Source organism: Gigantopelta aegis, chromosome 3 (assembly GCF_016097555.1).
Source record: "Gigantopelta aegis isolate Gae_Host chromosome 3, Gae_host_genome, whole genome shotgun sequence".
NCBI lineage: Eukaryota > Metazoa > Mollusca > Gastropoda > Neomphalida > Peltospiridae > Gigantopelta > Gigantopelta aegis.
In genome coordinates this window covers 39427332-39450404 of record NC_054701.1, presented here as the reverse complement: position 1 = coordinate 39450404, position 23073 = coordinate 39427332, and the positions used below count along the sequence as shown (strand labels likewise).

Sequence of the window (23073 nt, the reverse complement as noted above, 5' to 3'; positions counted from 1 at the left end):
GGTGCACGTCATCACAAACAAATTTTATTGAGCTCAGCCTCCATCTTGTGCAGATATCAAACCAGTCGTGGGAGTGGCAGTCTTCCTGCGGGCAAAGTAGAAAAAGCAATGTTCTGAGCCTCGTTCCACAAAACGGTTTTAGCGCTACGATCACCTTAAGTGCCTAACTATAGTTGTCCTTATGCATTTACGGTAATCATAGCGTTAAGATCTTTTCGAATTCGTACGTGGAACATGGCCCTGGGGAGTAGCAATTCTCCTATAGATGTTAACACATAAAACAATGATTCATGAGAATACTAGTTGTCACAACCTTATTAACACGTCATTTTAGCTCTGCCTTTGGAACAGATACAATTTGAAAGTGTTAATAGTTTTATCGTATTATCTCCCGTAAAACCAATGTTGTCACTGTAATATTGTTATTGTATGTTCATCATATTTCGTTGTGCAACGCTCTTGATTTGTAATAAAGTTCCATATAGGGTAGTTATGCACTTAACCCTGTTAGGTTCAGATTTACTGATGCATTACGCCAGATATAAACGTGCCAGGTTCAGGCGGACGAGCACTCGCCAACAATTCCATTGGTTTTATCATATTTAACCCCATCACATGAATTCAATGAATATACTCAGAATTAGACGTAAAACCCAATCAAACGAGCGATCACCAGCGCTCGGCCCCCTCAACATTTGGCAGCCATATTGATACATAATGGCCACCTTGAAAAACATCCATAACCATATTGAACTAACTGAACAGCAATACAACGGCTTATTTCATATGATCATGTCATTAGCAACAATTTTTGATGAATCTTGGTTATAAGAGCCGAAGAAAACAATCTAAAATATTCAAATTTGCTCCTATGCCACCTCGACCTTCTAATAAATATACTCTGTTACCTATTGTCACAGCCTCAATTCAACTATACATCAGACTGAAATGTTCTAAAATTATCCATCATTCCAACCTGAAGTGATAAACCAACTATATAGTGGGAGTTATGCTAAATCATTTTGTAGGACTTTTTTGTGCAGAATTGGCTCCTAGACAATTAGCTTAATTACAGATCCGTGACGGCAGTGAACGACAGTCTGATCTCAAAGTCAATATGTAGCATTTAATTACCGCTGAAAGCCAAGTTAAATCGACCATCTTTATAGATGTTAAAGAATGTCTTGTTGTTGTCACTGAGGTTCTTGTTGCAATAAATTAAGTATTTCGGTTTTATATACACGTGTATTTACATTTGTTTTTGGCTAGTTTAAACGCATTCAAGTTAACTTGTATGCCACCCTAATGTCATATTAAAAGGCATTAAAAGGTAAAAAAAAAGAAAAGAAAGAGATTCAGTTTGTGGGCCCATCTTGTGTTGCGTTTCCATGTAAAACCGTTATAATATTGACTCTAAAATAAACGTCTTTAGCGCATGGATTTCATTACTCCACTGCCACACACTATTTCATATGTTGTAATCCCAACATAGTCAGAATATCCAGTCAACATGCTGTAAACGTGTTTTCACTATAATATGTTTTGGAAACAATGTGTCCACACGCTGTGAATGCCATTTCGGGGCCATACCAGGCCTAAAATATCTATGCGGTCAATAAAAAGAGAATTGGTTTCCAGTAATGTAGATACTTCTGCAGCTAGACAAAACGGAAAAAAACTTTAAAATCCACCGCTTTTTGTCCTTTGGTGACAAGTGTTACTCATTATCTCCAGATGCAACTCTATAAATAATGTATTTTAAACGTACCGTCAACGTACTGTCATACTGTCAACAGAACAATGGTTGTACGTAAAATAACTGGGAATGGCAGCACTAAAATAACCAGGGCACAGTAACACTGGGTCTTCTTCAGGCAGGTATTGAAAAAGGACATCGTTAAACCAAACAGGTCACTTCTTCGTAATTTTCCGTGTGTGCAGCTGCCACCTCTCTCCTCCCATGATACGAATTTGACAACATGCTGCCAATGCATGCAGTCTTTATGCTTTCGATGGGCTGTTATCTATAAATAATGACGTCAACAGTTGCACCAGCTTTTGCCTTTGGTCTGCCTGTTGGTGTATAGTAGAGTAGTAGTCGAGGGTTCATCATACGGCGATTTGGACAGTTTGGCGACCACTAAGTCCACGACGTCTTCCAGAAGGCTCATCACGTTGTGATTGGACGCCGAGTCGACCTCCACGTGCGGCACGTGCATGTGCTCGGCGAACTTCTCGCCTCGTTCTCGGGACACGACTCGATCGTCTGCTAAACACCGGGATCCAGCCAGGATCACTGGCATTTCATGTGACCCGTAATTGTTCATATCATCGAACCTGGAACAGTCAAAGACAAGACTTTAGTGATTAACAGTACATTGTTTAATCCATAGGTGCTGGGATTTGTTTGCATTTACTATAGTTTGATACCCAATAGCCAATGTATTTTTCGTGCTGGGATGTCGTTAAACATGCATTTATTCCATAGGTGCTGGAAGCTTCCAACCGTATCTCCCCCCCCCCCCCCCCCCCCCCCGCGCTCCCGTACTTTGAATATTATAAAACTTTAAAACTGTATTTGTCACGGTACATGCTCTTAAATTTGTTTCGCCTGTGGCGATTTTAATTGTGTTAGAGGGCCGTGTGCAGTTTATTGCCCGTAGCCCAGATGGGCAACTTGTTACATAATACTTCGCACGATCGGACATTCCAATATGCACTTAGTCCAGCTGCGGAGGCCATGTGGCGAGTAGTTACGTAATACCTCTGCGAGTGCGGTTTTACAACCGTGATTTTGGCGACGATGGCGTCAGTAAGTCTGACGATCAGAGAGAAATAATACCGACTCTAGTAGAGTCAGACTATGAGATGATACGTGAGGTACCGCCTTGTACTCCCAGGCAAAATCCTGATTTATAATAAATAGCTAGTGTTTTAGAGATATCGAGGAGAACGAATTAGGACGGCTCCAGGGGATCACGAACGTAGTCCGTTAGGACTTGGTAAATATCATTTCTGCTCTGTGTATAACCTTGATGTGATTGATGTGACTTTAAATATTTTAATACTGTATTATACCAATATTCTTTAGACGGTGTCTTCGGTCATCTGACGAAGTAAATCGTAGACTTTTTGTTCTAACATTATATGAGTATTTGGTAATATAAAGCTTAGCCAGTCATCCTAGAAGACCCTAGGTAAACTGTAGGTTATTGTCTTTATTGTGATAGGTACCAGTATTAATTTTGTGTTACAGATTACTGAAAGAGTAGTTAAGGGTTAATTAAAAATTAACCCGTTAGGAATAGAGCTGTAATTCCTTTATTAATTAAGTTCCCCAAGAAGCGTTTCTAAATTATCACACGTTACTGAACGAGTAGTAAGGGTTAATTATAAATTAACCAGTTAGGAATGGTGTTGTAATTCCTTTATTAATTAACTTCTCCTGTAAGCGTTTCTCAATTATCACACGTGTGGGTGTGGTGTAACGGTGAAGTGATTCGCATATTGTGTAACTAGACACCTAGAGATTAACTAATTAAGTGATCAGTTCTGGGTTGTTATTATTGCTGTTATTAATTTACTACTACGGCTGTACATTTGTCAGCGTAGATTAATACAGATTCCAAAGTGTATTGTGTTTTTGTTGTGTTTTCTAGAGAACTATAATAATATATACTTTATATAAGATCGTATCTCTGATCATACCTAGAGACGAGCCATACTAGGGTTTAACAGCCTGTTACAGAGAGATCTAATAGATATACAAATAGGAGAGACATTTTGATAATCGTGTTTTATTCGGTTACGGGAATTATAGAATCCCCGTGACAGTATTCATAAAAGATCCTTTGTTATTGGCGGCGACAGGTACAGGGTTTCTGCCAGAGGGTACGAAGGGTAAAATTACGTATCCTAAATCTTGGAAATGTATGGATACCCATAACCACCTAGGTTTCCTGTCTGTGGTCCTTAACCATAAGTCCGATGCTATGTAACCGTAATAACTTTATCATATGTTTATAACAACAAGATGACAACAAGAGTCTTTATAAAATGTATACAGACATAAATAACTATATATACACTGCTTTAAAAGAAGACACATTCAAGCACGGCGGAGACAAGTAGATATTGGGGAGGGAGTACTGAGATCTTGGGCGCAAATCAAAGTTTTTAGGGGGTTCGGGGGTATGCCCCCGTAAATATTTCGAAAACTGGATGTCCTGAAATGAAATTTTCTGCATTCTACAAGTATTACTACCAAAATGTTTTATTCATAATTATTATTGGTGGAACTAGAGCCCCCCAGCCCCCACCCCCCTCCACTTGCTCCGTCGTGTCTGCACATGGTGACGAGAATAGCCCTGATTTATTACACACCAGTGTAAGATATTGCTCATGTCATAACAATCACTCAATATCTAACTAGTGAAATATTGGCCAGCGTGACGTGAACGTGACGTAGATCACTTGCTGACCCAGTTCGTAAAAAAAATAACGTGGTGTAGGTCTCGACATCTGCTTACTTCTGCGTTGTGGCTTGTTTGCACTTGTTTTGTAATAAATAAAATACCAAACTAGCTTGCCTGTCATACCATTTTTATGAAACCCGTGAACAGTATTGGTAACTGACTCGCTTTCGCTCGTCAGATACCAAAACTGTTCACTCGTTTCATAAAAATGGTACGACAGGCAAGGTCGTTTAGTTTTCTATATATACCTTGTAGTTGTACGATTTTTTGAGTTATATTGCATGTAGTATTTAGTGATATTGGAGACGTGTGTTTATGGTTTGCCGAATTTGCTTGTAATATTAGAAATGATTTTATTTTTATTTCCCAAAGTGAAAATTGTGGGGAGTTTTTAAAAATAAATAAACACAAAACAAAGACAAAATGCTGGTATTTGTATACGCCTGTCTAATCAGCGAGTATGTAAGCATACGATATGGTCGAAATTGCAGGAGATTATACAGATAGTAATAATAATAATAATAATAATAATAAGAAGAAGAAGAAGAAGAAGAAGAAACTTATCGCAAGATCTTTTTATATCCACTTTGTAGAGCGGACAGCAAATTCCATGAATTTTGATATTACATCAGGAAACAACAATATGAGTTTGAAACAATAAATACATCAAATTTGTTTCAGTTTTGTTGAAATGTTTTGTTTGTTTGTTTTTGTTTTTTGTTTGTGGGCTTTATAGGTGTGTGTGGGGGGGGGGGGGGGGGGAGAGAGAAGGATTTCAGTGTAGTATCGAAATACTTGAATATTCAGTTAAATATAAATTAACTTGTTGGTGCAAAGTTCTATACAAAAAAACATCACCACTTGATGATGCTCAATATATTATTCAAAAATAACTACTACAAAATATGTGTTCTTTGTTCGCCAGACGTAATATCCATTTCTTATGCGAGTAGATGATTCGTTTCACTGGGTTAATGTATACATTCAAATTAATAATTAACCATCAAGTCATTTTGTTTGTCAACAGCAACAGTAATCTTAAAACCAAAATGAATCGATTCAGGGCCGTTACGTCTGTTTCCAGTTCAATTCATTGTATACATCCGTCAGACAGCCCCCTGCGTGTGCTGTTCCATGTCGTTGTACAAGGGTAAGGACATTCACAAGGGTTTCCTCGAGAGTGGCGAATACATCACATATTCGCTATCTCTTAGACCATTTATAACAACTTCTGTAAGAATCTGCGATAATGTTTTGAAATATGCTTTGTGTTATATTGGTTTGCTTACCATTATATTGATCATCAAGTTAACATTCCGAAGGTCTTGTTGTTTTTCTTCGTTTTCTTTTTGTTTGTGGGGGAGGATATCGGAACACACACACACACACACACACACACACACACACACACACACACACAAACACACACACATAAACAAGTGCATATTTTGGGTACGTGGGGGATACAAGCCCCCGCTCCCTCCCATTTCAAGTTTATCTCTAGGGACGTGTGCTTCTTTTATCCATACTGACAGAACTTTTTCACATACCAATTATGTAGATTTTCAAATGTCGTTTCCGCGGTGACGTCATACATCAGTATGCATCCATTTGCCCCTCTGTAATAAGAAGACGTCAGGCTGCGATACCTCTCCTGACCTGAAAATGAGAAAACCATCATAATAGATCGATTAAACACGTACAGCAGGTTATTTTGCAAGGACTTCTAGAAGACTTTTAGAAACTGATGCATCGTATTCAAGATAATTTCTCGCTCCAGCCAGTGCTCCACAACTGGTGTAACAAAGGCCGTGGTATGTACTATCCTTTCTATGGGATGGTGCATATAAATGACCCCTTGCTGCTAATCGGAAAGAGTAACCCATGAAGTGGCGACAGCGGGTTGCCTCTTTCAATATCTGTGTGGTCCTTAACCATATGTCTGACGCCATATAACCGTAAATAAAATGTGTTGAGTGTGTCGTTAAATAAAACATTCCCTTCGTATTCAAGATATTAACATCTGAATTACAAAATTGTTAACGTGTTCCATATCGTGACTCGACAGAAGACAGAGTTTAAAGAAAGTTTTAAGAAGATACTGACTTCTCCCACTTTCAGGTGTCCATAGGCTGTGGGTGTACTGAAACTGTTATTTTAGGCACTTAAATAAGAAAAAAGTCTGACGAAGGACCTCTACATAGATCCCTTTAGACAGATCGATTTTACGGACATGCTTCTCCACTTTCAGAACATGTTTACTAGCCTGTCAACTTCAGTTTAAATAAAACATTTATCATGTATTCTTCTTTTAGATTTTGTTTTACAAGGAGGGTGTAGGATATACCATTCTAGGGAGTGGCCCCTGCGCGTGCTGTAACCTCACCGTGGTGCAGGGGTGTAACATTCTCTTTGAGAATGGCCAATACAGCACAAATTGAAATTTTGAGTAAAAGTCAGTATCTATCTGTGATATTTGTATTTTTGCACAGTTCTTTACACTGTTTTTATTTGAATCTTGAATTTGGATATTGATGTTGATCATCACCTTATTATTTTGTTTGCATTACCATAGTTTGACACCCAATAGCCGATGTATTTTTCTTGCTGGGGTGTCATTAAACATTCATTCATTCATTCATTCTAGAGAGTGGCAGTCTTCCTATAGGCAAAGTAACATTATCATCCTGAGAAATGGAAGTTCTCTTACAGGCGAAACAGTGATTCCTGAATTACGATGTTGTCAGCATAAGCATACGAGACAGGGGGGAGGGGGGGGGGGGGAGGGAATGCTGGAGTAAGACCTCATATTCGGTCAAAAATTATACAAATATTCGGGGGAAAATGTGCTAACCTGAGACATTTTTAACACGTATTTCCACCATTCTATCATCAAAATTAGTCGTAATCCATGTAAAAATGCGTAGTTATTCGTTTACATCACTATATAGCTGTTTGGTAGTAATGCTAATAACAATAAATGTTGTTATCCGGATTCGGGCATTTTCGTTTAACTTGGACAAAAGTCAGCCTGCCCCCACCCCACCCCTCCTCCCCTACAAAAATAGGATCCTGTACGCCTATATGCTTGTCAGACTATCATTTGGACTCTGCCTTGTGCAGAGATACAGGTTTGAGTGCGGTGAAGGTTATGTCATTCAGACTTGAACGTCAGTATACACTTACTTCTATACTGGCAGTGATCACGACATACTGGCAGTGATCACGCACATACTGGCAGTGATCACGCACATACTGGCAGTGATCACGACATACTGGCAGTGATCAGGACATACTGGCAGTGATCATGCACATACTGGCAGTGATCAGGACATACTGGCAGTGATCACGCACATACTGGCAGTAATCACGCACATGGGCGGGACGTAGCCCAGTGGTACAGCGCTCGCTTGATGCGCTGTCGGTCTAGGATCGATCCCCGTCAGTGGGTCCATTGGGCTATTTCTCGCTCCAGCCAGTGCACTACGACTGGTACACTAAAGGCCGTGGTATGTGCTATCCTGTCTATGGGATGGTGCATATAAAAGATCCCTTGCTGCCAATCGAAAAGAGTAGCCCATAAAGTGGTAACAGCGGGTTTCCTCCTTCAATATCTGTGTGGTCCTTAACCATATGTCTGACGCCATATAACCGTACATAAAATGTGTTGAGTGTCTCGTTACATAAAACATTTCCTTCCTTCCTTGATCACGCACATCGATCAAGCAGTAGTGAATACACTGGCAGCTCTATGGATTTTTAACAAACAAAAAAAGAGAAGAAAAAAGCATGTTGGGTTGCTGCCAAATTGAACAACAAATATTGCCATGTGTGATTGGTATGATATTTTATTGGTTGGATCGGAAAGAATTTGTCTAGAACCATTTTTTTTTAGGGTACCCTGATATTTGTATTTTGACATGATTTTCGTACAAGCACATAGCATAAAATTATACAAAATTTAGAGGAACCAGTCACACAGTAATTAACTCACTTCAACCAATAAAAAAAGAAGCATACAATGCATGGAAAGGGTCTACCTAAACATCACCACGTACATCCTATCTCATTTGACACCCAATAACCGATCTCCATTTTCAATATCTGTGTGGTCCTTAACCATATGTCCGACGCCATATAACGGTAAATAAAATGTATTGAGTGCGTCGTTAAATAAAACATTTCCTTCCTTCCCTATTATGATGGGGTTGTCGGTACACATCCATTCACTCATTCCCTATCTCATACGCAGAGTTTGATTCTGCATCAGGCGTTTAGGAACGACATCTAGTGTGAGGAGGGTGCACAACCTCCAGTGGAGGGGGCACAGTCTTTAGTGGGTGGGTGGGGGTCACAAGTCAGCTTTCTAAAATCTTTCGTTATATATATAACACGTACATTTTCGTCTCCCGTTTCCTTGACTTCTGAAAATCGGTCCCTACATTTTATCAGATTTTGATGGGGTTTGTTTTTCATATGATGTGCTTTGTAATATGTAACACGCGTCGTCTGCTTTTACTATTCAAACGCCTGGGTAGTTTCCAGCAGTAATGTATCACGTGGACTGTTAATATATTGCATAGCTTTTTCATAACGTGCAGGTAGGCTGACATCAATAGCAATTTGTGATAAACAACTAAGATATGTCTAAATATTTCGGAGCTAGTCACGTGAATAAGGAATTTGACTCGTGATCGGCCCAGTGATTCTATTAAAATTGTGCTTAATAATGTACTGCAGCTAACAACATTGGATCAGTATGTATTTCAGAACACACACTCGTCCTACTCCATGTACGTGTCAGGGGCGGGACGTAGCTCAGTGGTAAAGCGCTCGCATGATGCGCGATTGATCAAGGATCGATTCCCGTCGGTGGGCCCATTGGGTTATTTCCCGTTCCAGCCAGTGCTTCACAACTGGTGTAACAAAGACCGTGTTATGTACTATCCTGTCCTTGGGATGGTGCATATAAAAGATCCCTTGCTGCTAATTGAAAAGAGTAGCCCATGAAGTGGCGACAGCGGGTTTCCGCTCTCAATATCTGTGTGGTCCTTAACCATATGTCCGACGCCATATAATCGTAAATAAAATGTGTTGAATGCGTCGTTAAATACAACATTTTCTTCCTTCCATGTATGTGTCTTGTGTAGAATAGTTCGCTTGGTTCAGATGCATTTGTTACTTTTAAATGTGTGTTGTTGAGCGCTAGTCTGAGGTACGATGCATTGTGAGGTGTAAGGGGCTGATCCTAAAAAAAGGAGCGAAATCTGTTCGTAGGGAATGTTCCTCTGAAACTTTCGAAGTAAAGATGTTCAGAAATGCGTTTTCATGGTAATTTTGTGTTGTATATTGTGGATGATAATTATTTTTATTTTATTTTTTAAAAACGTCATTAAAGATGACACTTCTCAAAACAGGTGATGGGGAGGGGTGTGTGTCACTGGACCCCTGTTACCCCCTCTGGATCCACCAATTGGTGTAATTCCATCAGTGCACTCGTTGACCTTTTCTTGCACTCAACCAGTATCCGGGGGTTGGATTTTGCTCAGTCGGTTGAGTGCTCGCTTTGGGTACTTTCATCGCAAGATCGAACCACCTCGGTGGATCCATTTAACAGATTTTTTGTTATCGTTCCAAACAGTGCACCACAACTGGTCAAAGGCCGTGGTATCTGCTTTCCTGTCTTTGGGAAAGTACATATAAACGATCCCTTACTGCATCAGGACAAATGTAGCGGGTTTCCTTTGGTGACTACATGTCAGAATTACCACATGTTTGACATCCAATGGCCGATGGTTAGTTAATCAATGTGCTCTAGTGGTGTCGTTAAACAAAACAAACGTTGTATAATCTGTATGACAAAACTTCAGCATAAAGTAGATCTTCACACACAGAAATATGACTGAAATATCATGTTGTATGTATTGCATACAGATATTACATAAAGAAGTATTATGGCTTGGGATACAATTTCAAATGGAAGTGTAAATTGCTGTGGTTTGTCACCTGACACTATTAATCGGCAGTCGAGGCATGGGATGTTTAATCCAGATACCGACTCCAAACCGTGAGTGAGTGTTCCGCAAGGCTCAATGGGTAGGTGTAAACCACTTGCACCGACCAGTGATCCATAACTGGTTCAACAAAGGCCATGGTTTGTGCTATCCTGCCTGTGGGGGGGGCGCAAATAAAAGATCCCTTGCTGCTAATCGGAAAGAATAGCGACAGCGGGTTTCCTCTCAAAATCTGTGGTCCTTAACCATATCTCTGACGCCATATAACCGTAAATAAAATGTGTTGATTGCGTCGATAAGTAAACATTTCTTTCTTTCTTTTTATTAATCGGAGAAATATGTTTGCCCTTTGTAGCAATAAGTATATTACATTCATTACTGACAATCACTGTTAAAAAAGAATTAGGCCTTGCTGAAAAAATAAGCGGGGCTATATATATATATATATGTGTGTGTGTGTGTGTGTATATATATATATATATATATATATTATATATATATATATATATATATATATATATATATATATATATATATATATATGTCCTCGCGTACATACATATACATATACATGTATATATACATGTATATGTGTATATATATATATATATATATATATATATATATATATATATATATATATATCATATCACTACTAAGGAATAGCATTGGGCACGCCCATTACATAAATCACATATTTTTAGACATAACTATGCAAATATTTAGAACATAAGTTTGCAAATTACATTATTATGCAAATTATATTTTCACCTGTCAAAATTGTTGACAAAGAAACATGGCGTCTTTTGAAGTCGTCTTTTGCAAGTATGCAAAGTATGCGAAAATCTCCGCGATTGCAGAGACGTTATTCCAAAAATGTGGGCAAACACACAAAATCCCCTACGATGTCCCGTTGAAGTTTTCAAGTTTTATTCTTCAAAACGACCGCGAAACATTTGTGAAGCTGACGACCCATTCTACATTGCTACACACACACACACTCAGTATGCCGAAAGCAGAACAGTGGTTCCTCAGGCAATGCATTGGTAGAAATAAACTTGCTGGACTGATGAAAAACATGTGTTCGAGTGGTAATATGTGTACCACTTAACGCCTGACGAACCACTCTGCACGCAAATATCTGATCCAAAAACTGAACGACAATCACGTTCCTGCTCATCAAATCATGCAGATAACAGGACACAAATATTCATTCAGTTAATGCATACTGCCATATTATATAAATGACGACCAACACAAAGAACTGTCGCACATTCTGTCAGCGCCATCTACATCTGGTGAATCCTCAAGTTTGGTTCCCCCGTGTTCGTCTTCGAAGGAAATCCGACAACACTTAAATTCGAAACAATCACAAATCATCAATATTTCCGGCGGTGTGAACACCATGTTCGGAGGCAATGTCAGTGGGGGCAACATCGTAATAAATGTGGCTCAGCCTAAAAGTCCTGTTGTCCCCATAAAACGACGAAGAACAATTTTCGACAGTGCTTCCGACTCAGACTGAACTTGATGAAGCCCTTAAATAGGTCAGTGACGTAGATATGCCTATGTTTGACAATGACGTAGTACTCAGCAATATGCTGTAAAAAGTTATTTTGAAAACTTTAGCTATTGTCAATTATTTTATTATAATTTCATTGTTTATATATAAAACTGTTAAATTAGTATTAAATTGTTTAAATAGCTACACTCTTTGTGTCCGCTTTTAACCTAGTTTCAGAAAGCACAGGTGTATTGACAAACCGATTATTAGCTGAGTGACTGACATGTACATGTATTCATACGTCATAACAAATTGTTATGTCCGAGCGTTGGGGTTTGTTTATTAATCATTTAAGTGAAAAATAAACAACACTGACAGTGATATGATAAATAGAATTCGTCATTCGTATTTTTAATATGGTATATATTTCCCATATTAAAAAATATTCGTGACGTATTGTCACAAAAAATCGTAGCTGTGTCCGTAATAGCATCGCTTATACAGAAGGATTTAAATGGTCGTAAGTGAATCACAGATACCAATTTGCCTTCGATTTGCTTGCTGTCCATTATATGAACACGACTGGTCGTATGTGGTAGATACACCCTTTTTAAATACAGTTCGTTATATAATTATGTCTGACATAGGTCGTATGTGCCAAATACGACCCATATGCATTCTTTGGTGTCGGTTTGTGATATAATTTACAAATGCGAAGTACAACAGAGCATACATTATGTCAATATGTTTATGTGCTTGAATCCTAAAAATAATATGACTTTTGTCGTTGTGAGAGCCCGGTCTAATCTAGAGAAAAAAATGTATACTACATGCAACGAACCATTTGGCAACAGACAAGAATCGTGTCAGTATATATAAATAAGAACTGCAGTAACATTAATGTTTGTATGGTTTGCTATTTTATGTGCACCATAATTATAATAATAAACTTGTTTTGGTGAATTTTCTTGAAAAACAAATATCTATTATGAAGGGTTTTTTAATCGAAGTTTCCAACATGTAATTTGTATCTGTAGATACAATTTGAATTCATAGTAATGTTGTATGTGGCATATACGACCAAAGTGCAAGCATAATTACACTGATTTTGGATGTATTTAATTATATGTTACGATGATCAAGTTCCGTCTTTCAGCTGCCTTTGAAGATCTATAGGATTGCCCTACATGTAGGCATTATGGATTAACAATATTGCACATACAAACGCAATTGTAAGTTATCCACGACAGAGTCCAGTAACAGAAGACAGTGTAATCAGACGTAAGGTTAAAAGGCGACTGAAGTGAATGTGACCTCAACATAAACGATACCAAGATCTATGAAATTTTGATTAACTTTACAGTTGACGAATATTTGCAACAGAATGTTGAACGTGAACATGACACAACAACACACACCAAAACATTAGCACAACATAGCTAGCACAACAGAAGCTGAACATGACATAGCACACACAACAGAACCTGAACGTGACATAGTACACACAACAGAACCTGAAGAAGAACATGACAGAACACACATACAACATACCATGATCATGACGTAGTACACAAAAGAGAACTTGAACATGACATATCACTCACAACAGATCCAGAAAATAATTTAGCAGAAACCGGAGGATTGATCACTTAACACTCAATAAAACAGAAACCGAAGGATTTATCACTTAACACTCAATAAAACACGGAGAGAACACTGCACATAACATAGTCTGGAGATATCACTGAACACACATCATACATAACCTGTAGAGATATCTGAACACAATAGAACCTGGAGAGATCACTGAACACGATAGAACCTGGAGAGATCACTGAACACACAACAGAACCTAGAAATATCACTAGACTTACAACGGAACCTGGAGAGATCACCGAACACACACAACAGAACCTGGAGAGATCACTGAACACACAACAGAACCTGGAAAGATCACTGAGCACACATCATAACCTGGAGAGATCACTGAACACACAATATAACCTGGAGAGATCACTGAACACACACAATATAACCTGGAGAGATCACTGAACACACAACAGAACTTGGAGAGATCACTGGACACACAACAGAACCTGGAAAGATCACTGGACACACAACAGAACCTGGAGAGATCACTGAACATACAATAGAACCTGGAGAGACCACTGGATACACAGCAGAACCTGGAGAGATCACTAAACACACAATAGAACTCGGAGAGATCACCGGACACACAACGGTACCTGGAGATATCACTGAACACACACTATAACCTGAAGAGACCATTGAACACATAACAGAACCCGGAAAGATCACCAAATACACAACAAAACCAGGAGTGTGTACTGAACACACAACAGAATCTGGAGAGTACACACAACACACAACATAACCTGGAAAGATCACTGGACACACAACAGAACCTGGAGAGATAACTGAACACACAATTACTGTTCACTCAATATAACCTGGAGAGAATCCTGCATATTCAACAGGTGGACATGGTATAGTGTTCACTACCTCTGGATTTGATATTCAGTATACACCCTCATTGCAAATGTAAGCCCTATATCCTTTGAATGAGCTTCACTTGAACCCGGTGTATCCCAAGCCAATAGGCTGCTAAACATAGCTTCTTCATTAAGGATACCAGCTTCAGTTTGCTTAACTATTCTGGTTTGTCTGTTGCACTAGCTGATCAGTTTTCCTTCATTACCTCGGCTTTTTATATATATATATATATATATATATATATATATATATATATATATATATATATATATATATATATATATATATATCTTTACCATCCAATAAAAGCTGATAAAATAAGAAAAAGGTGAGAATACTAATATCTCAGTCGACTACTTCAAATGTAATATATAATAACTGTTTGTTTTAATAGAAATTGTAATGTTCACTATGTACTCTAAACAATGTGTGTTTTGAAGATATGAATAAAAACTGACACGGTCATAACAGCTCCCATGAAAAATAGAAGTTTGTTTTGTTTAATGACACCACTAGAGCACATTTATTTGTTAATCATTGGCTATTGGACATCAGACATTTGGTAATTCTGACAAATAGTCTTAGAGAGGAAACCACTTACATATTTCCATTAGTATCTAGGAATCTTTTATATGCTCTATCCCACAAACACGATAGGACATACCAGGGCCTTTGATATACCAGTCATGGTGCACTGGCTGGAAAGAGAAATAGCCCAATGGGCCACTGACAGGGATCGATCCCAGATGTTCCCATTACTCATTGTCACTGCTCTGCGTATATGACTGCCACACCCCAGGCGTTCACTATAGGTGGATGATGGGTCCTATGTCTGTACGAGGACTCCCACTTACTAAGTTTGTGTAGGTGGATGGTAGATCATATGTCTGTAGGAGGACGGCCACTTTCTGGGTGTGTGTAGGTCGATGGTGAATCATATATCCCTATGAGGAATGTCACTTCCCGGGTTTGTGTAGGTGAATAATAGATCATAGTCTATATGAGGACTGCTACTTCCTGGGTTTGTGTAGGTAGATAATGGATCATAGCCTGTATGAGGACTTCCACTTCCCGGGTTTGTGTAGGTGGATAATGGATCATAGTCTATATGTGGACTTCCACTTCCCGGGTTTGTGTAGGTAGATAATGGATCATAGTCTATAAGAGGACTGTCACTTCCCGGGTTTGTGTAGGTGGATAAGGGATCATAATCTATATGAGGACTGCCACTTCCCGGGTTTGTGTAGGTGGATAAGGGATCATAGTCTATAACAGGACTGCCACTTCCCGGGTTTGTGTAGGTGAATAAGGGATCATAGTCTATAAGAGGACTTCCACTTCCCGGGTTTGTGTACGTGGATAATGGATCCTGTCTGTAGAACTGCAATCGCAGGTTTGTGTAGGTTGACGATCCATTCTACGTCTACAGGAGGATTGCCACTCCCCAAGTTTTACGTGTAGGTGGATGATGCATCCTACGTCTGCACATCCTATAAATGTCAAATTGTTTTTATCTGAACGATGAAAAATATCATGTGCAATATTTTCATCAAAAGAGATAAAAACAAAAGTATGGGAAATGGCCTCTGAATGATGTGTAATTTTAAAAGTTTTTTAAAGGCATATTGTCACAGACCACTGACCTAAAAAATGGCCTAACAAAGTAATACGTGATCAATATGTATTTCATTTGTCCCAAAATGTACTTTATTCAACAATCTAATTAAGCATCATGCTCCACTTATTAATGATATTTTGTAAAAATAAATAAAAAAAAATTGAATTATGGCAATGGTCCATAATTTAAAAATGAATACTGTCAAGATGATTGACATGGATTTAACTCCATCATGGTTTAGTTAAGGTGATTCGATAGTCAGAGTTGGTTTCCGAACATTGATGTAATTTTCATTTATTATCTACTTTTGGAGAAATAAGGTACTTAAATCCGTGACAGTATACCTTTAAATGTTTCAGGAGTTAATCAATGTCATAAACCTGATGAAATAACTTCTTTGCCACAATGATATGGCGATGTTTGGCTCATCCTAAGTTATTTCAGTTGTGACAGACTCCAAACGCTGGAACAGAAGAAATACTGCTCGACATAAAGGGAAATTGACTAAAGGAAAACGGAAATCACCTTTTTGTCATCGCGAGGCGTTATGATGGGGTGTCCTTACTCAAACACAAATATATGTACACATGTGGCTAATATTTCATTATAAGGTATTCGTTTAATATATAGGTGGGGTTTTTTTTTGGCATGTCCTCGCCTAATACACATAGACCTAGGCGCCGAGAGATGCTAGCAACTGGTGGGTGGGATAATTATAATCTTCAGAATTGTAGGACAGTACTAACTTGCCTCCCCCCCCCCCCCATTTTTAACGTCTACGGCACATTCATTTATCGTTAAACCCCCAAAACCAGAGGTCAGTTGTTCAAAGGTTAGTTGGCCTAACCAATGGTTAACAGAAATGTTCAAAACTAAGGATTGAATCAGAACACATAACAATTGAATACCCAATTGCAAAGGAGCCATACATAATCAAATCTAAAGTCTAGAACAGCCATACATAATCAAATCTAAAGTCTAGAAATGCCATACATAATCAAATCTAAAGTCTAGAAATGCCATACATAATCAAATCTAAAGTCTAGAAATGCCATACATAATCAAATCTAAAGTCTAGAACAGCCATACATAATCAAATCTAAAGTTTAGAACAGCCATACATAATCAAATGTAAAGTTTAGAACAGCCATACATAATCAAATCTAAAGTTTAGAACAGCCATACATAATCAAATCTAAAGTTTAGAACAGCCATACATAATCAAATCTAAAGTCTAGAACAGCCATACATAATCAAATCTAAAGTCAAGAAATGCCATACATAATCAAATCTAAAGTTTAGAACAGCCATACATAATAAAATCTAAAGTTTAGAACAGCCATACATAATCAAATGTAAAGTTTAGAACAGCCATACATAATCAAATCTAAAGTTTAGAACAGCCATACATAATCAAATCTAAAGTTTAGAACTGTTCTGTCCATTCCTTTTTTGTTTGATGTCCAGCGTGCAGACTGATCGTTGTGTTTTTTTATGCGTGGAAAAAGTGTGCATTTGGAAATAGCGGAGATAGGTGCTGGAAAATATAGTAGGGTGCTGGAAAATAAAGAGGAGCGCAGAAAAATAAAGGAGGGCTGAGAACGCGAAAGGAGGGCGGCAAAATGCAATAGTGGCGCGGGCCGCACCGCTTAAATGGAACAGCGAGAACACTGAAACAGCCATACATAATCAAATCTAAAGTTTAGAAAAGCCATACATAATCAAATCTAAAATTTATTTTGTATTTATGCACAAAAAAAAATTAAAAGAAAATATTAGACCAACCCAGCGTGTAATTTAAAGGGACAGAGGCCTACCCTAGTTTTTAAACACTAAGGCATATTGTTTACTATTGTAGCCATTTTGATAACTGAAATCATACTTCCGTACATTCGAAGTGTTTTTGGTCATCCTGGTGTTTTAATGTCACAAAATGCATTTCTCATATTTTTAAAAACGCAAGTGCGTCTAAGAAGTAACAGTTATGGAGTCGAGTGTTAGTCTATTTTCAGAGGGTATTTCACCATTTTAAAGTCACAGACTTATGTTTTACTCAGTTGTAACGTTATCCAAATGTGTTACAGGTTTGTAGATTAACTACACTTACTGTTAATTTTCACAGGTTGAAACTAGGGTCTGTCCCTTTAACTAAGCTTTGAATAACTGAGCCCCTGCTGGCGAACGTTCCGTTACGCGCCATTTAAAACGCGGGACTCGTGGCGGAATGTGACGTACATCAGTACAGGTCTAGTTAGTATCTAGGTTGGGTGAGTGTAGCGGAGTAAGTACAGACGTCATGCAGTCGTGATTCATCGATTTAAATACGAGGAAAATGCATTCGGTTAACCCACTGTTTAGACAGGTATATAGTGCACTTTCATGTGTCCACAGTTAATGAGGCGCGCTGTACTTTGACAAGTTAAATACTGGTACTAAAGGTGTGGTTACAAAACATGACCCGATTTAGGTTCCGCGGTGTTTGTTTGATCGGGTGGTGTAGCGCACTATGATAGGAATGTAACAGATAGCTTACTACTCTAAAGCATACATGGTTAATGTTCTGGTCAAAACGTAGCTGGTGTTACGAGATATTGGACGACCTTATCAATGTTAGTAATACAATCCAGAGTGCTAAAATCTAAAAATGTTTGTGTATCCATTATTGTACGCTAAATGTTAGTGTAACTGAGGAAACTGTTTTAAAGGCAAAGTTGTAATAATATCGTTTCCTGCCAAAACTAATTTTTTATTTTTGTTTTGAAACATAAAGTTTATACCTTCAGCTATATACCTATTAAAAAAATTGCAACCAAATAATTCCATTTACTAGTAGACATTTTTTTTATTTTAAGAGAGAAATTGTGATGTCACACGCATTAACTAGTGACGTCACTGTTTTATGCGTACATATTCAACATACAAAGTTTATCCAAAATTATTTACGGTCAGCTGACCAAGGAAACAAACATGATTATCATGCTGTATTTAGCCAAACATTATTCGGGAAATCCCTCTTGTCGTCCACAGCTCACTCGATGCGCGGTCGGTGTGGGATCGATCCCCGTCAGTGGGCCCATTGGGCTATTTCTAGTTCCAGCCAGTGCACCACGACTGGTATATCAAAGGACGTGGTATGTACTACCCTGTCTGTGGAGTGGTGCATATAAAAGACCCCTTGCTGCTAATCGAAAAGAGTAGCCTATGAAGTGGCGACAGCGGGTTTCCCCTCTCAATATCTGTGTGGTCCTCAACCATATGTCTTACGCTATATAACCGTAAATAAAGTGTGTTGAGTGCGTCGTTAAATAAAACATTTCTTTCTTTTTTCACCCTCTTGTCGTCCAGTGCAAGCCATTAATCTATAGTTAATTATGGAAAGATTATGCTTGGGAGAGATGTATGAATATATCTATAGTGTATGTATCTCGGGTTTGACCAGTATATACAAAATTATAAACGCACGGGCACAGAGAATAAAAACCCTTTTTGGCCTCACAAATTGTCTCTATTGCCATTGCTGAGTTTCGAACCTTAAGCACCGAATCGCTCGCAGTTCCCAGAAGACCACCGTAACCACTCGGCCACCGGGACATTCTCTATGTATGGATGTGTAGATGGAGCGATGGATGTGTGTGTATGTATGTATGTATGTGTGTATCTATATTTGTGAGTGCATGCATGTGTACTTGTATGAATAATTCTGCGTGTGTATGTGTTCGGAATTTTTGTTTCCACAAACAACAAACGTTTTCAACTTACTGGGTCCTCTCACTCCCCTTGTTTGTTTGTGCGTGCGTGCGTGCGAACGTGCGTCTGTGTGTGCTCCTTGACAAATGTTACTAATCGTAAATATAAATAGCCCGTTTGACAGATATGTGAGATAATCAGTAATCGTTTTTTTAAAACGTTTTTTAAGACTTCACAAACCAATTGTTCCTTTCATTATTTTTTAAACACGAACAGTATTTTTTCATTTCAACATTACACTCACAAAACAAAATAATCTATCTTCAATGGGTCGCTTATTGAGTACACCATTACCAACCCCGTCGACATCACCGACCCCCGCTATTGTGTTTAAAATTGCTCCTCTGATCTGATCAAAAAGGTCGCACGTCTTTGTGCGTCATATATGGGTGGAGTATCGTCTTTTCATCACATTGGCTCAGGGCTAGGAATGCATTCGAATTACATCGGCCCATATTTTTCCACAGCTAAATGTATGAGATTTATTTTATATGCATAAATATGTTTTCCATGTAACATATACTTGAGCACAGACAAATGATTTTGAATGATGAAAACTGAAAATATAATTTCCACTAGAAATCACAGATGTTTGGAAACTTTTGCTTTGTAATTTTAGGGATGTAGTCGGTGGATTAGGCTGTGTATATATTTGCCTGTACGTGGGCATGTGTGTGTTTGTATGTGTGTGTGTGTGTGTGTGTGTGTGTTTGTATGTGTGTGGGGTGTGTGTGTATGTGTGTGTGTATGTGTGTGTGTTTCTATGTGTGTGTGTGTGTGTGTGTGTGTGCGCGCATGTGTGTGTCTGTCTCTGTGTGTGTGTGTGTGTGTGTCTGTCTGTGTGTGTGTGTGTGTGTGTGTGTGTGTGTGTGTTGTACGTCTGTACATACGCGATTTGTATGTGTCTGTGTGCAGACCGCTTACGTGCGTGCGTGTGTGTGTGTGTGCGTGTGCACATATGTGTATGTATGCATGTGCGCGTGATTAAACATTGTTATCCATGATATGCCCCTTTTAGAATTTAGCATCATTCGAATAACCTACAACGAATTATATCTCCACTTTCGAAAAAGAAAAAGAATATGCCTTCGACTCAATCCACAGTGAAGTTAAAAAAGTTTGTTTAACAACAACTCAGCACACATGGTGTCTAGCGTGGTTATTTCGACATATGATCCTTGGAACAAGATAGTAAATCCTCTACCGCCATGTAGGCTACTTAAAGGCATACTGTCACAGATTTAATAACCTTATTTCTCTAAAAATGGATAATAAATGAAAATTACATTAAAATTTGGAAAGCAAATCTGGCTATCACATCACCTTAACTGAACCACGATGGGAGTGAAATCCATGTCATCCCTGTTGACAATATTAGTTTTTTTTTAATTATAGACCATTGCCATAATTCAATTATTTTTTATGAAATATCATTAATAAGTGGAGTATGATGGCTACGTAGATGGTTGAATAAAGTATATTTAGGGACAAATCGAATTTATATATTTTTAGGTAATACTTTGTTAGGCTATTTAATAGGTCAGTGGTTTGACAATATGCCTTTAATACTAACTGTAAATCAGCATAGAATCTTATATAGGCTTATGCACTTTCAAACAGACAGGACTGTAAATATGGTATTTGATGTAGCGGTCGTGAAATACTGGTTGGGACGGGGGAAATCCGAATAAACCAAAGTACCCCCCGTGAAGTCAAATAAAAATATTCACGTGCATACGAAAAAAAAAGTTTGTTTTGTTTAACGACACAACTAGATTTATTAATCATAGGCTATTGGATGTCAAACATTTGGTAATTTTGACATTTAGTCTTAGAGAGTAAACCTGCTACATTTTTCCATTAGTAGCAAGGGACCTTTTATATGTACCATCCAAAAGACAGGATAGCACATACTACGGCCTTTGATATACCAGTTGTGGTGCACTGTCTGGAACGAGAACGTACATACGAAGTAGTCGTCTTTGGCAGGAATTAGAATTATTTATATATAAAGATTTAATTCAAATCAATTAAATTCAGCTTAACGGAACTATGGCAATATGTTATCTATTCCATTCAATTTAACGTAACTGGCTATTAAATAATTATGTTGTTGATTTTACGAGGTCAGTTGCCGTTGCCGTCAATTCAGTAAATGTATTTTGAGGTAAGCTAAGTAACGTACTGTTTACAACTGTTTACAAGCACGTTCGTTATGGACATTCTGATCTCCGTTAGCGTATGGGTTCAGGATGGGTGGGGGGGGGGGGAGAGAGTATTTTAGGTCTGTCAGTTTGAGGGTGTGTTATGTTGCGAGCGCGCGCACGTTGTTGTGTGTTTATTTCTCCATTGTTTTTTTTATTTGTGTTGGTGTTTGTGTGTGTGCTTATTTGTTACTTTTTTATATAAAAATTCTCTCTCTCTCGCTCTCTCTCTCTCTCTCTCTCTCTCTCTCTCTCTCTCTCTCTCTCTCTCTCTCTCTCTCTCTGTGTGTGTGTATATATATATATATATATATATATATATATATATATATATATATATATATATATATGTGTGTGTGTGTGTGTGTGTGTGTGTGTGCGTGTGTGTGTACGTGAATGTGTGTGTACGTGAATGTGTGTGCGTGAATGTGTGTGTGTTTTGTCATCTTTAAAAAAAAATCTACTTCTTATTCTTTTGGGATGTAATAGGGTATATTTGTTTAATTACGCTTGCTTTCTTTATCCAATTGCCAATCGATAAGCAACCCATGTTTTGTTTTGTCTCTCACAACTCGATTACGGTTCCTATGCTACGTGTGCTTACCTTCTGTATCAATCAGTTTGACTAGTATGTTTCGCTTATCCCGTTGTAGCTGTATCTCGGCGTAGCCGTGATGATGTCGTATCACACAACAGCAGCTTGGGCTCGAGTCTTGGAACCGAACAAAGGAATCCAGCAGTTTGGTTTTCCCTACGCCATAGTCACCGAGCAATATTACTTTTATTGTATAGTCATATGACTCCATATTGCACGTCTGTTAAATATATCCAGTTGCATATACGTTTAACTTATCGTCACTTCATTCGTGAGTGTATTCAAATATCAACACCAGTTGTTCGTTCGAAGGAAACCGCAGCTGTGCTCATATTTTTTGTAAGCCCTCTACTGAGACGAGGCTTTTATTGGTGAATGTTATGTCACCTGCCGATACGGACT

The 23073-nt window shown here is 38.3% G+C and overlaps 1 protein-coding gene across 1 annotated transcript; it reads right to left on the bottom strand.

The window, feature by feature from the left end:
- Positions 1-158: 158 nt before the first annotated feature.
- Positions 159-23073, bottom strand: LOC121368028 (ras-related protein Rab-3C-like). The gene is made up of 3 exons (XM_041492539.1): positions 22681-23073; positions 6026-6134; positions 159-2337 (listed from the first exon to the last, which is right to left on the bottom strand). Exons 1-3 carry the CDS (start codon positions 22880-22882, stop codon positions 2040-2042), a joined length of 609 nt encoding a protein of 202 aa, XP_041348473.1. The 5' UTR covers positions 22883-23073; the 3' UTR covers positions 159-2039.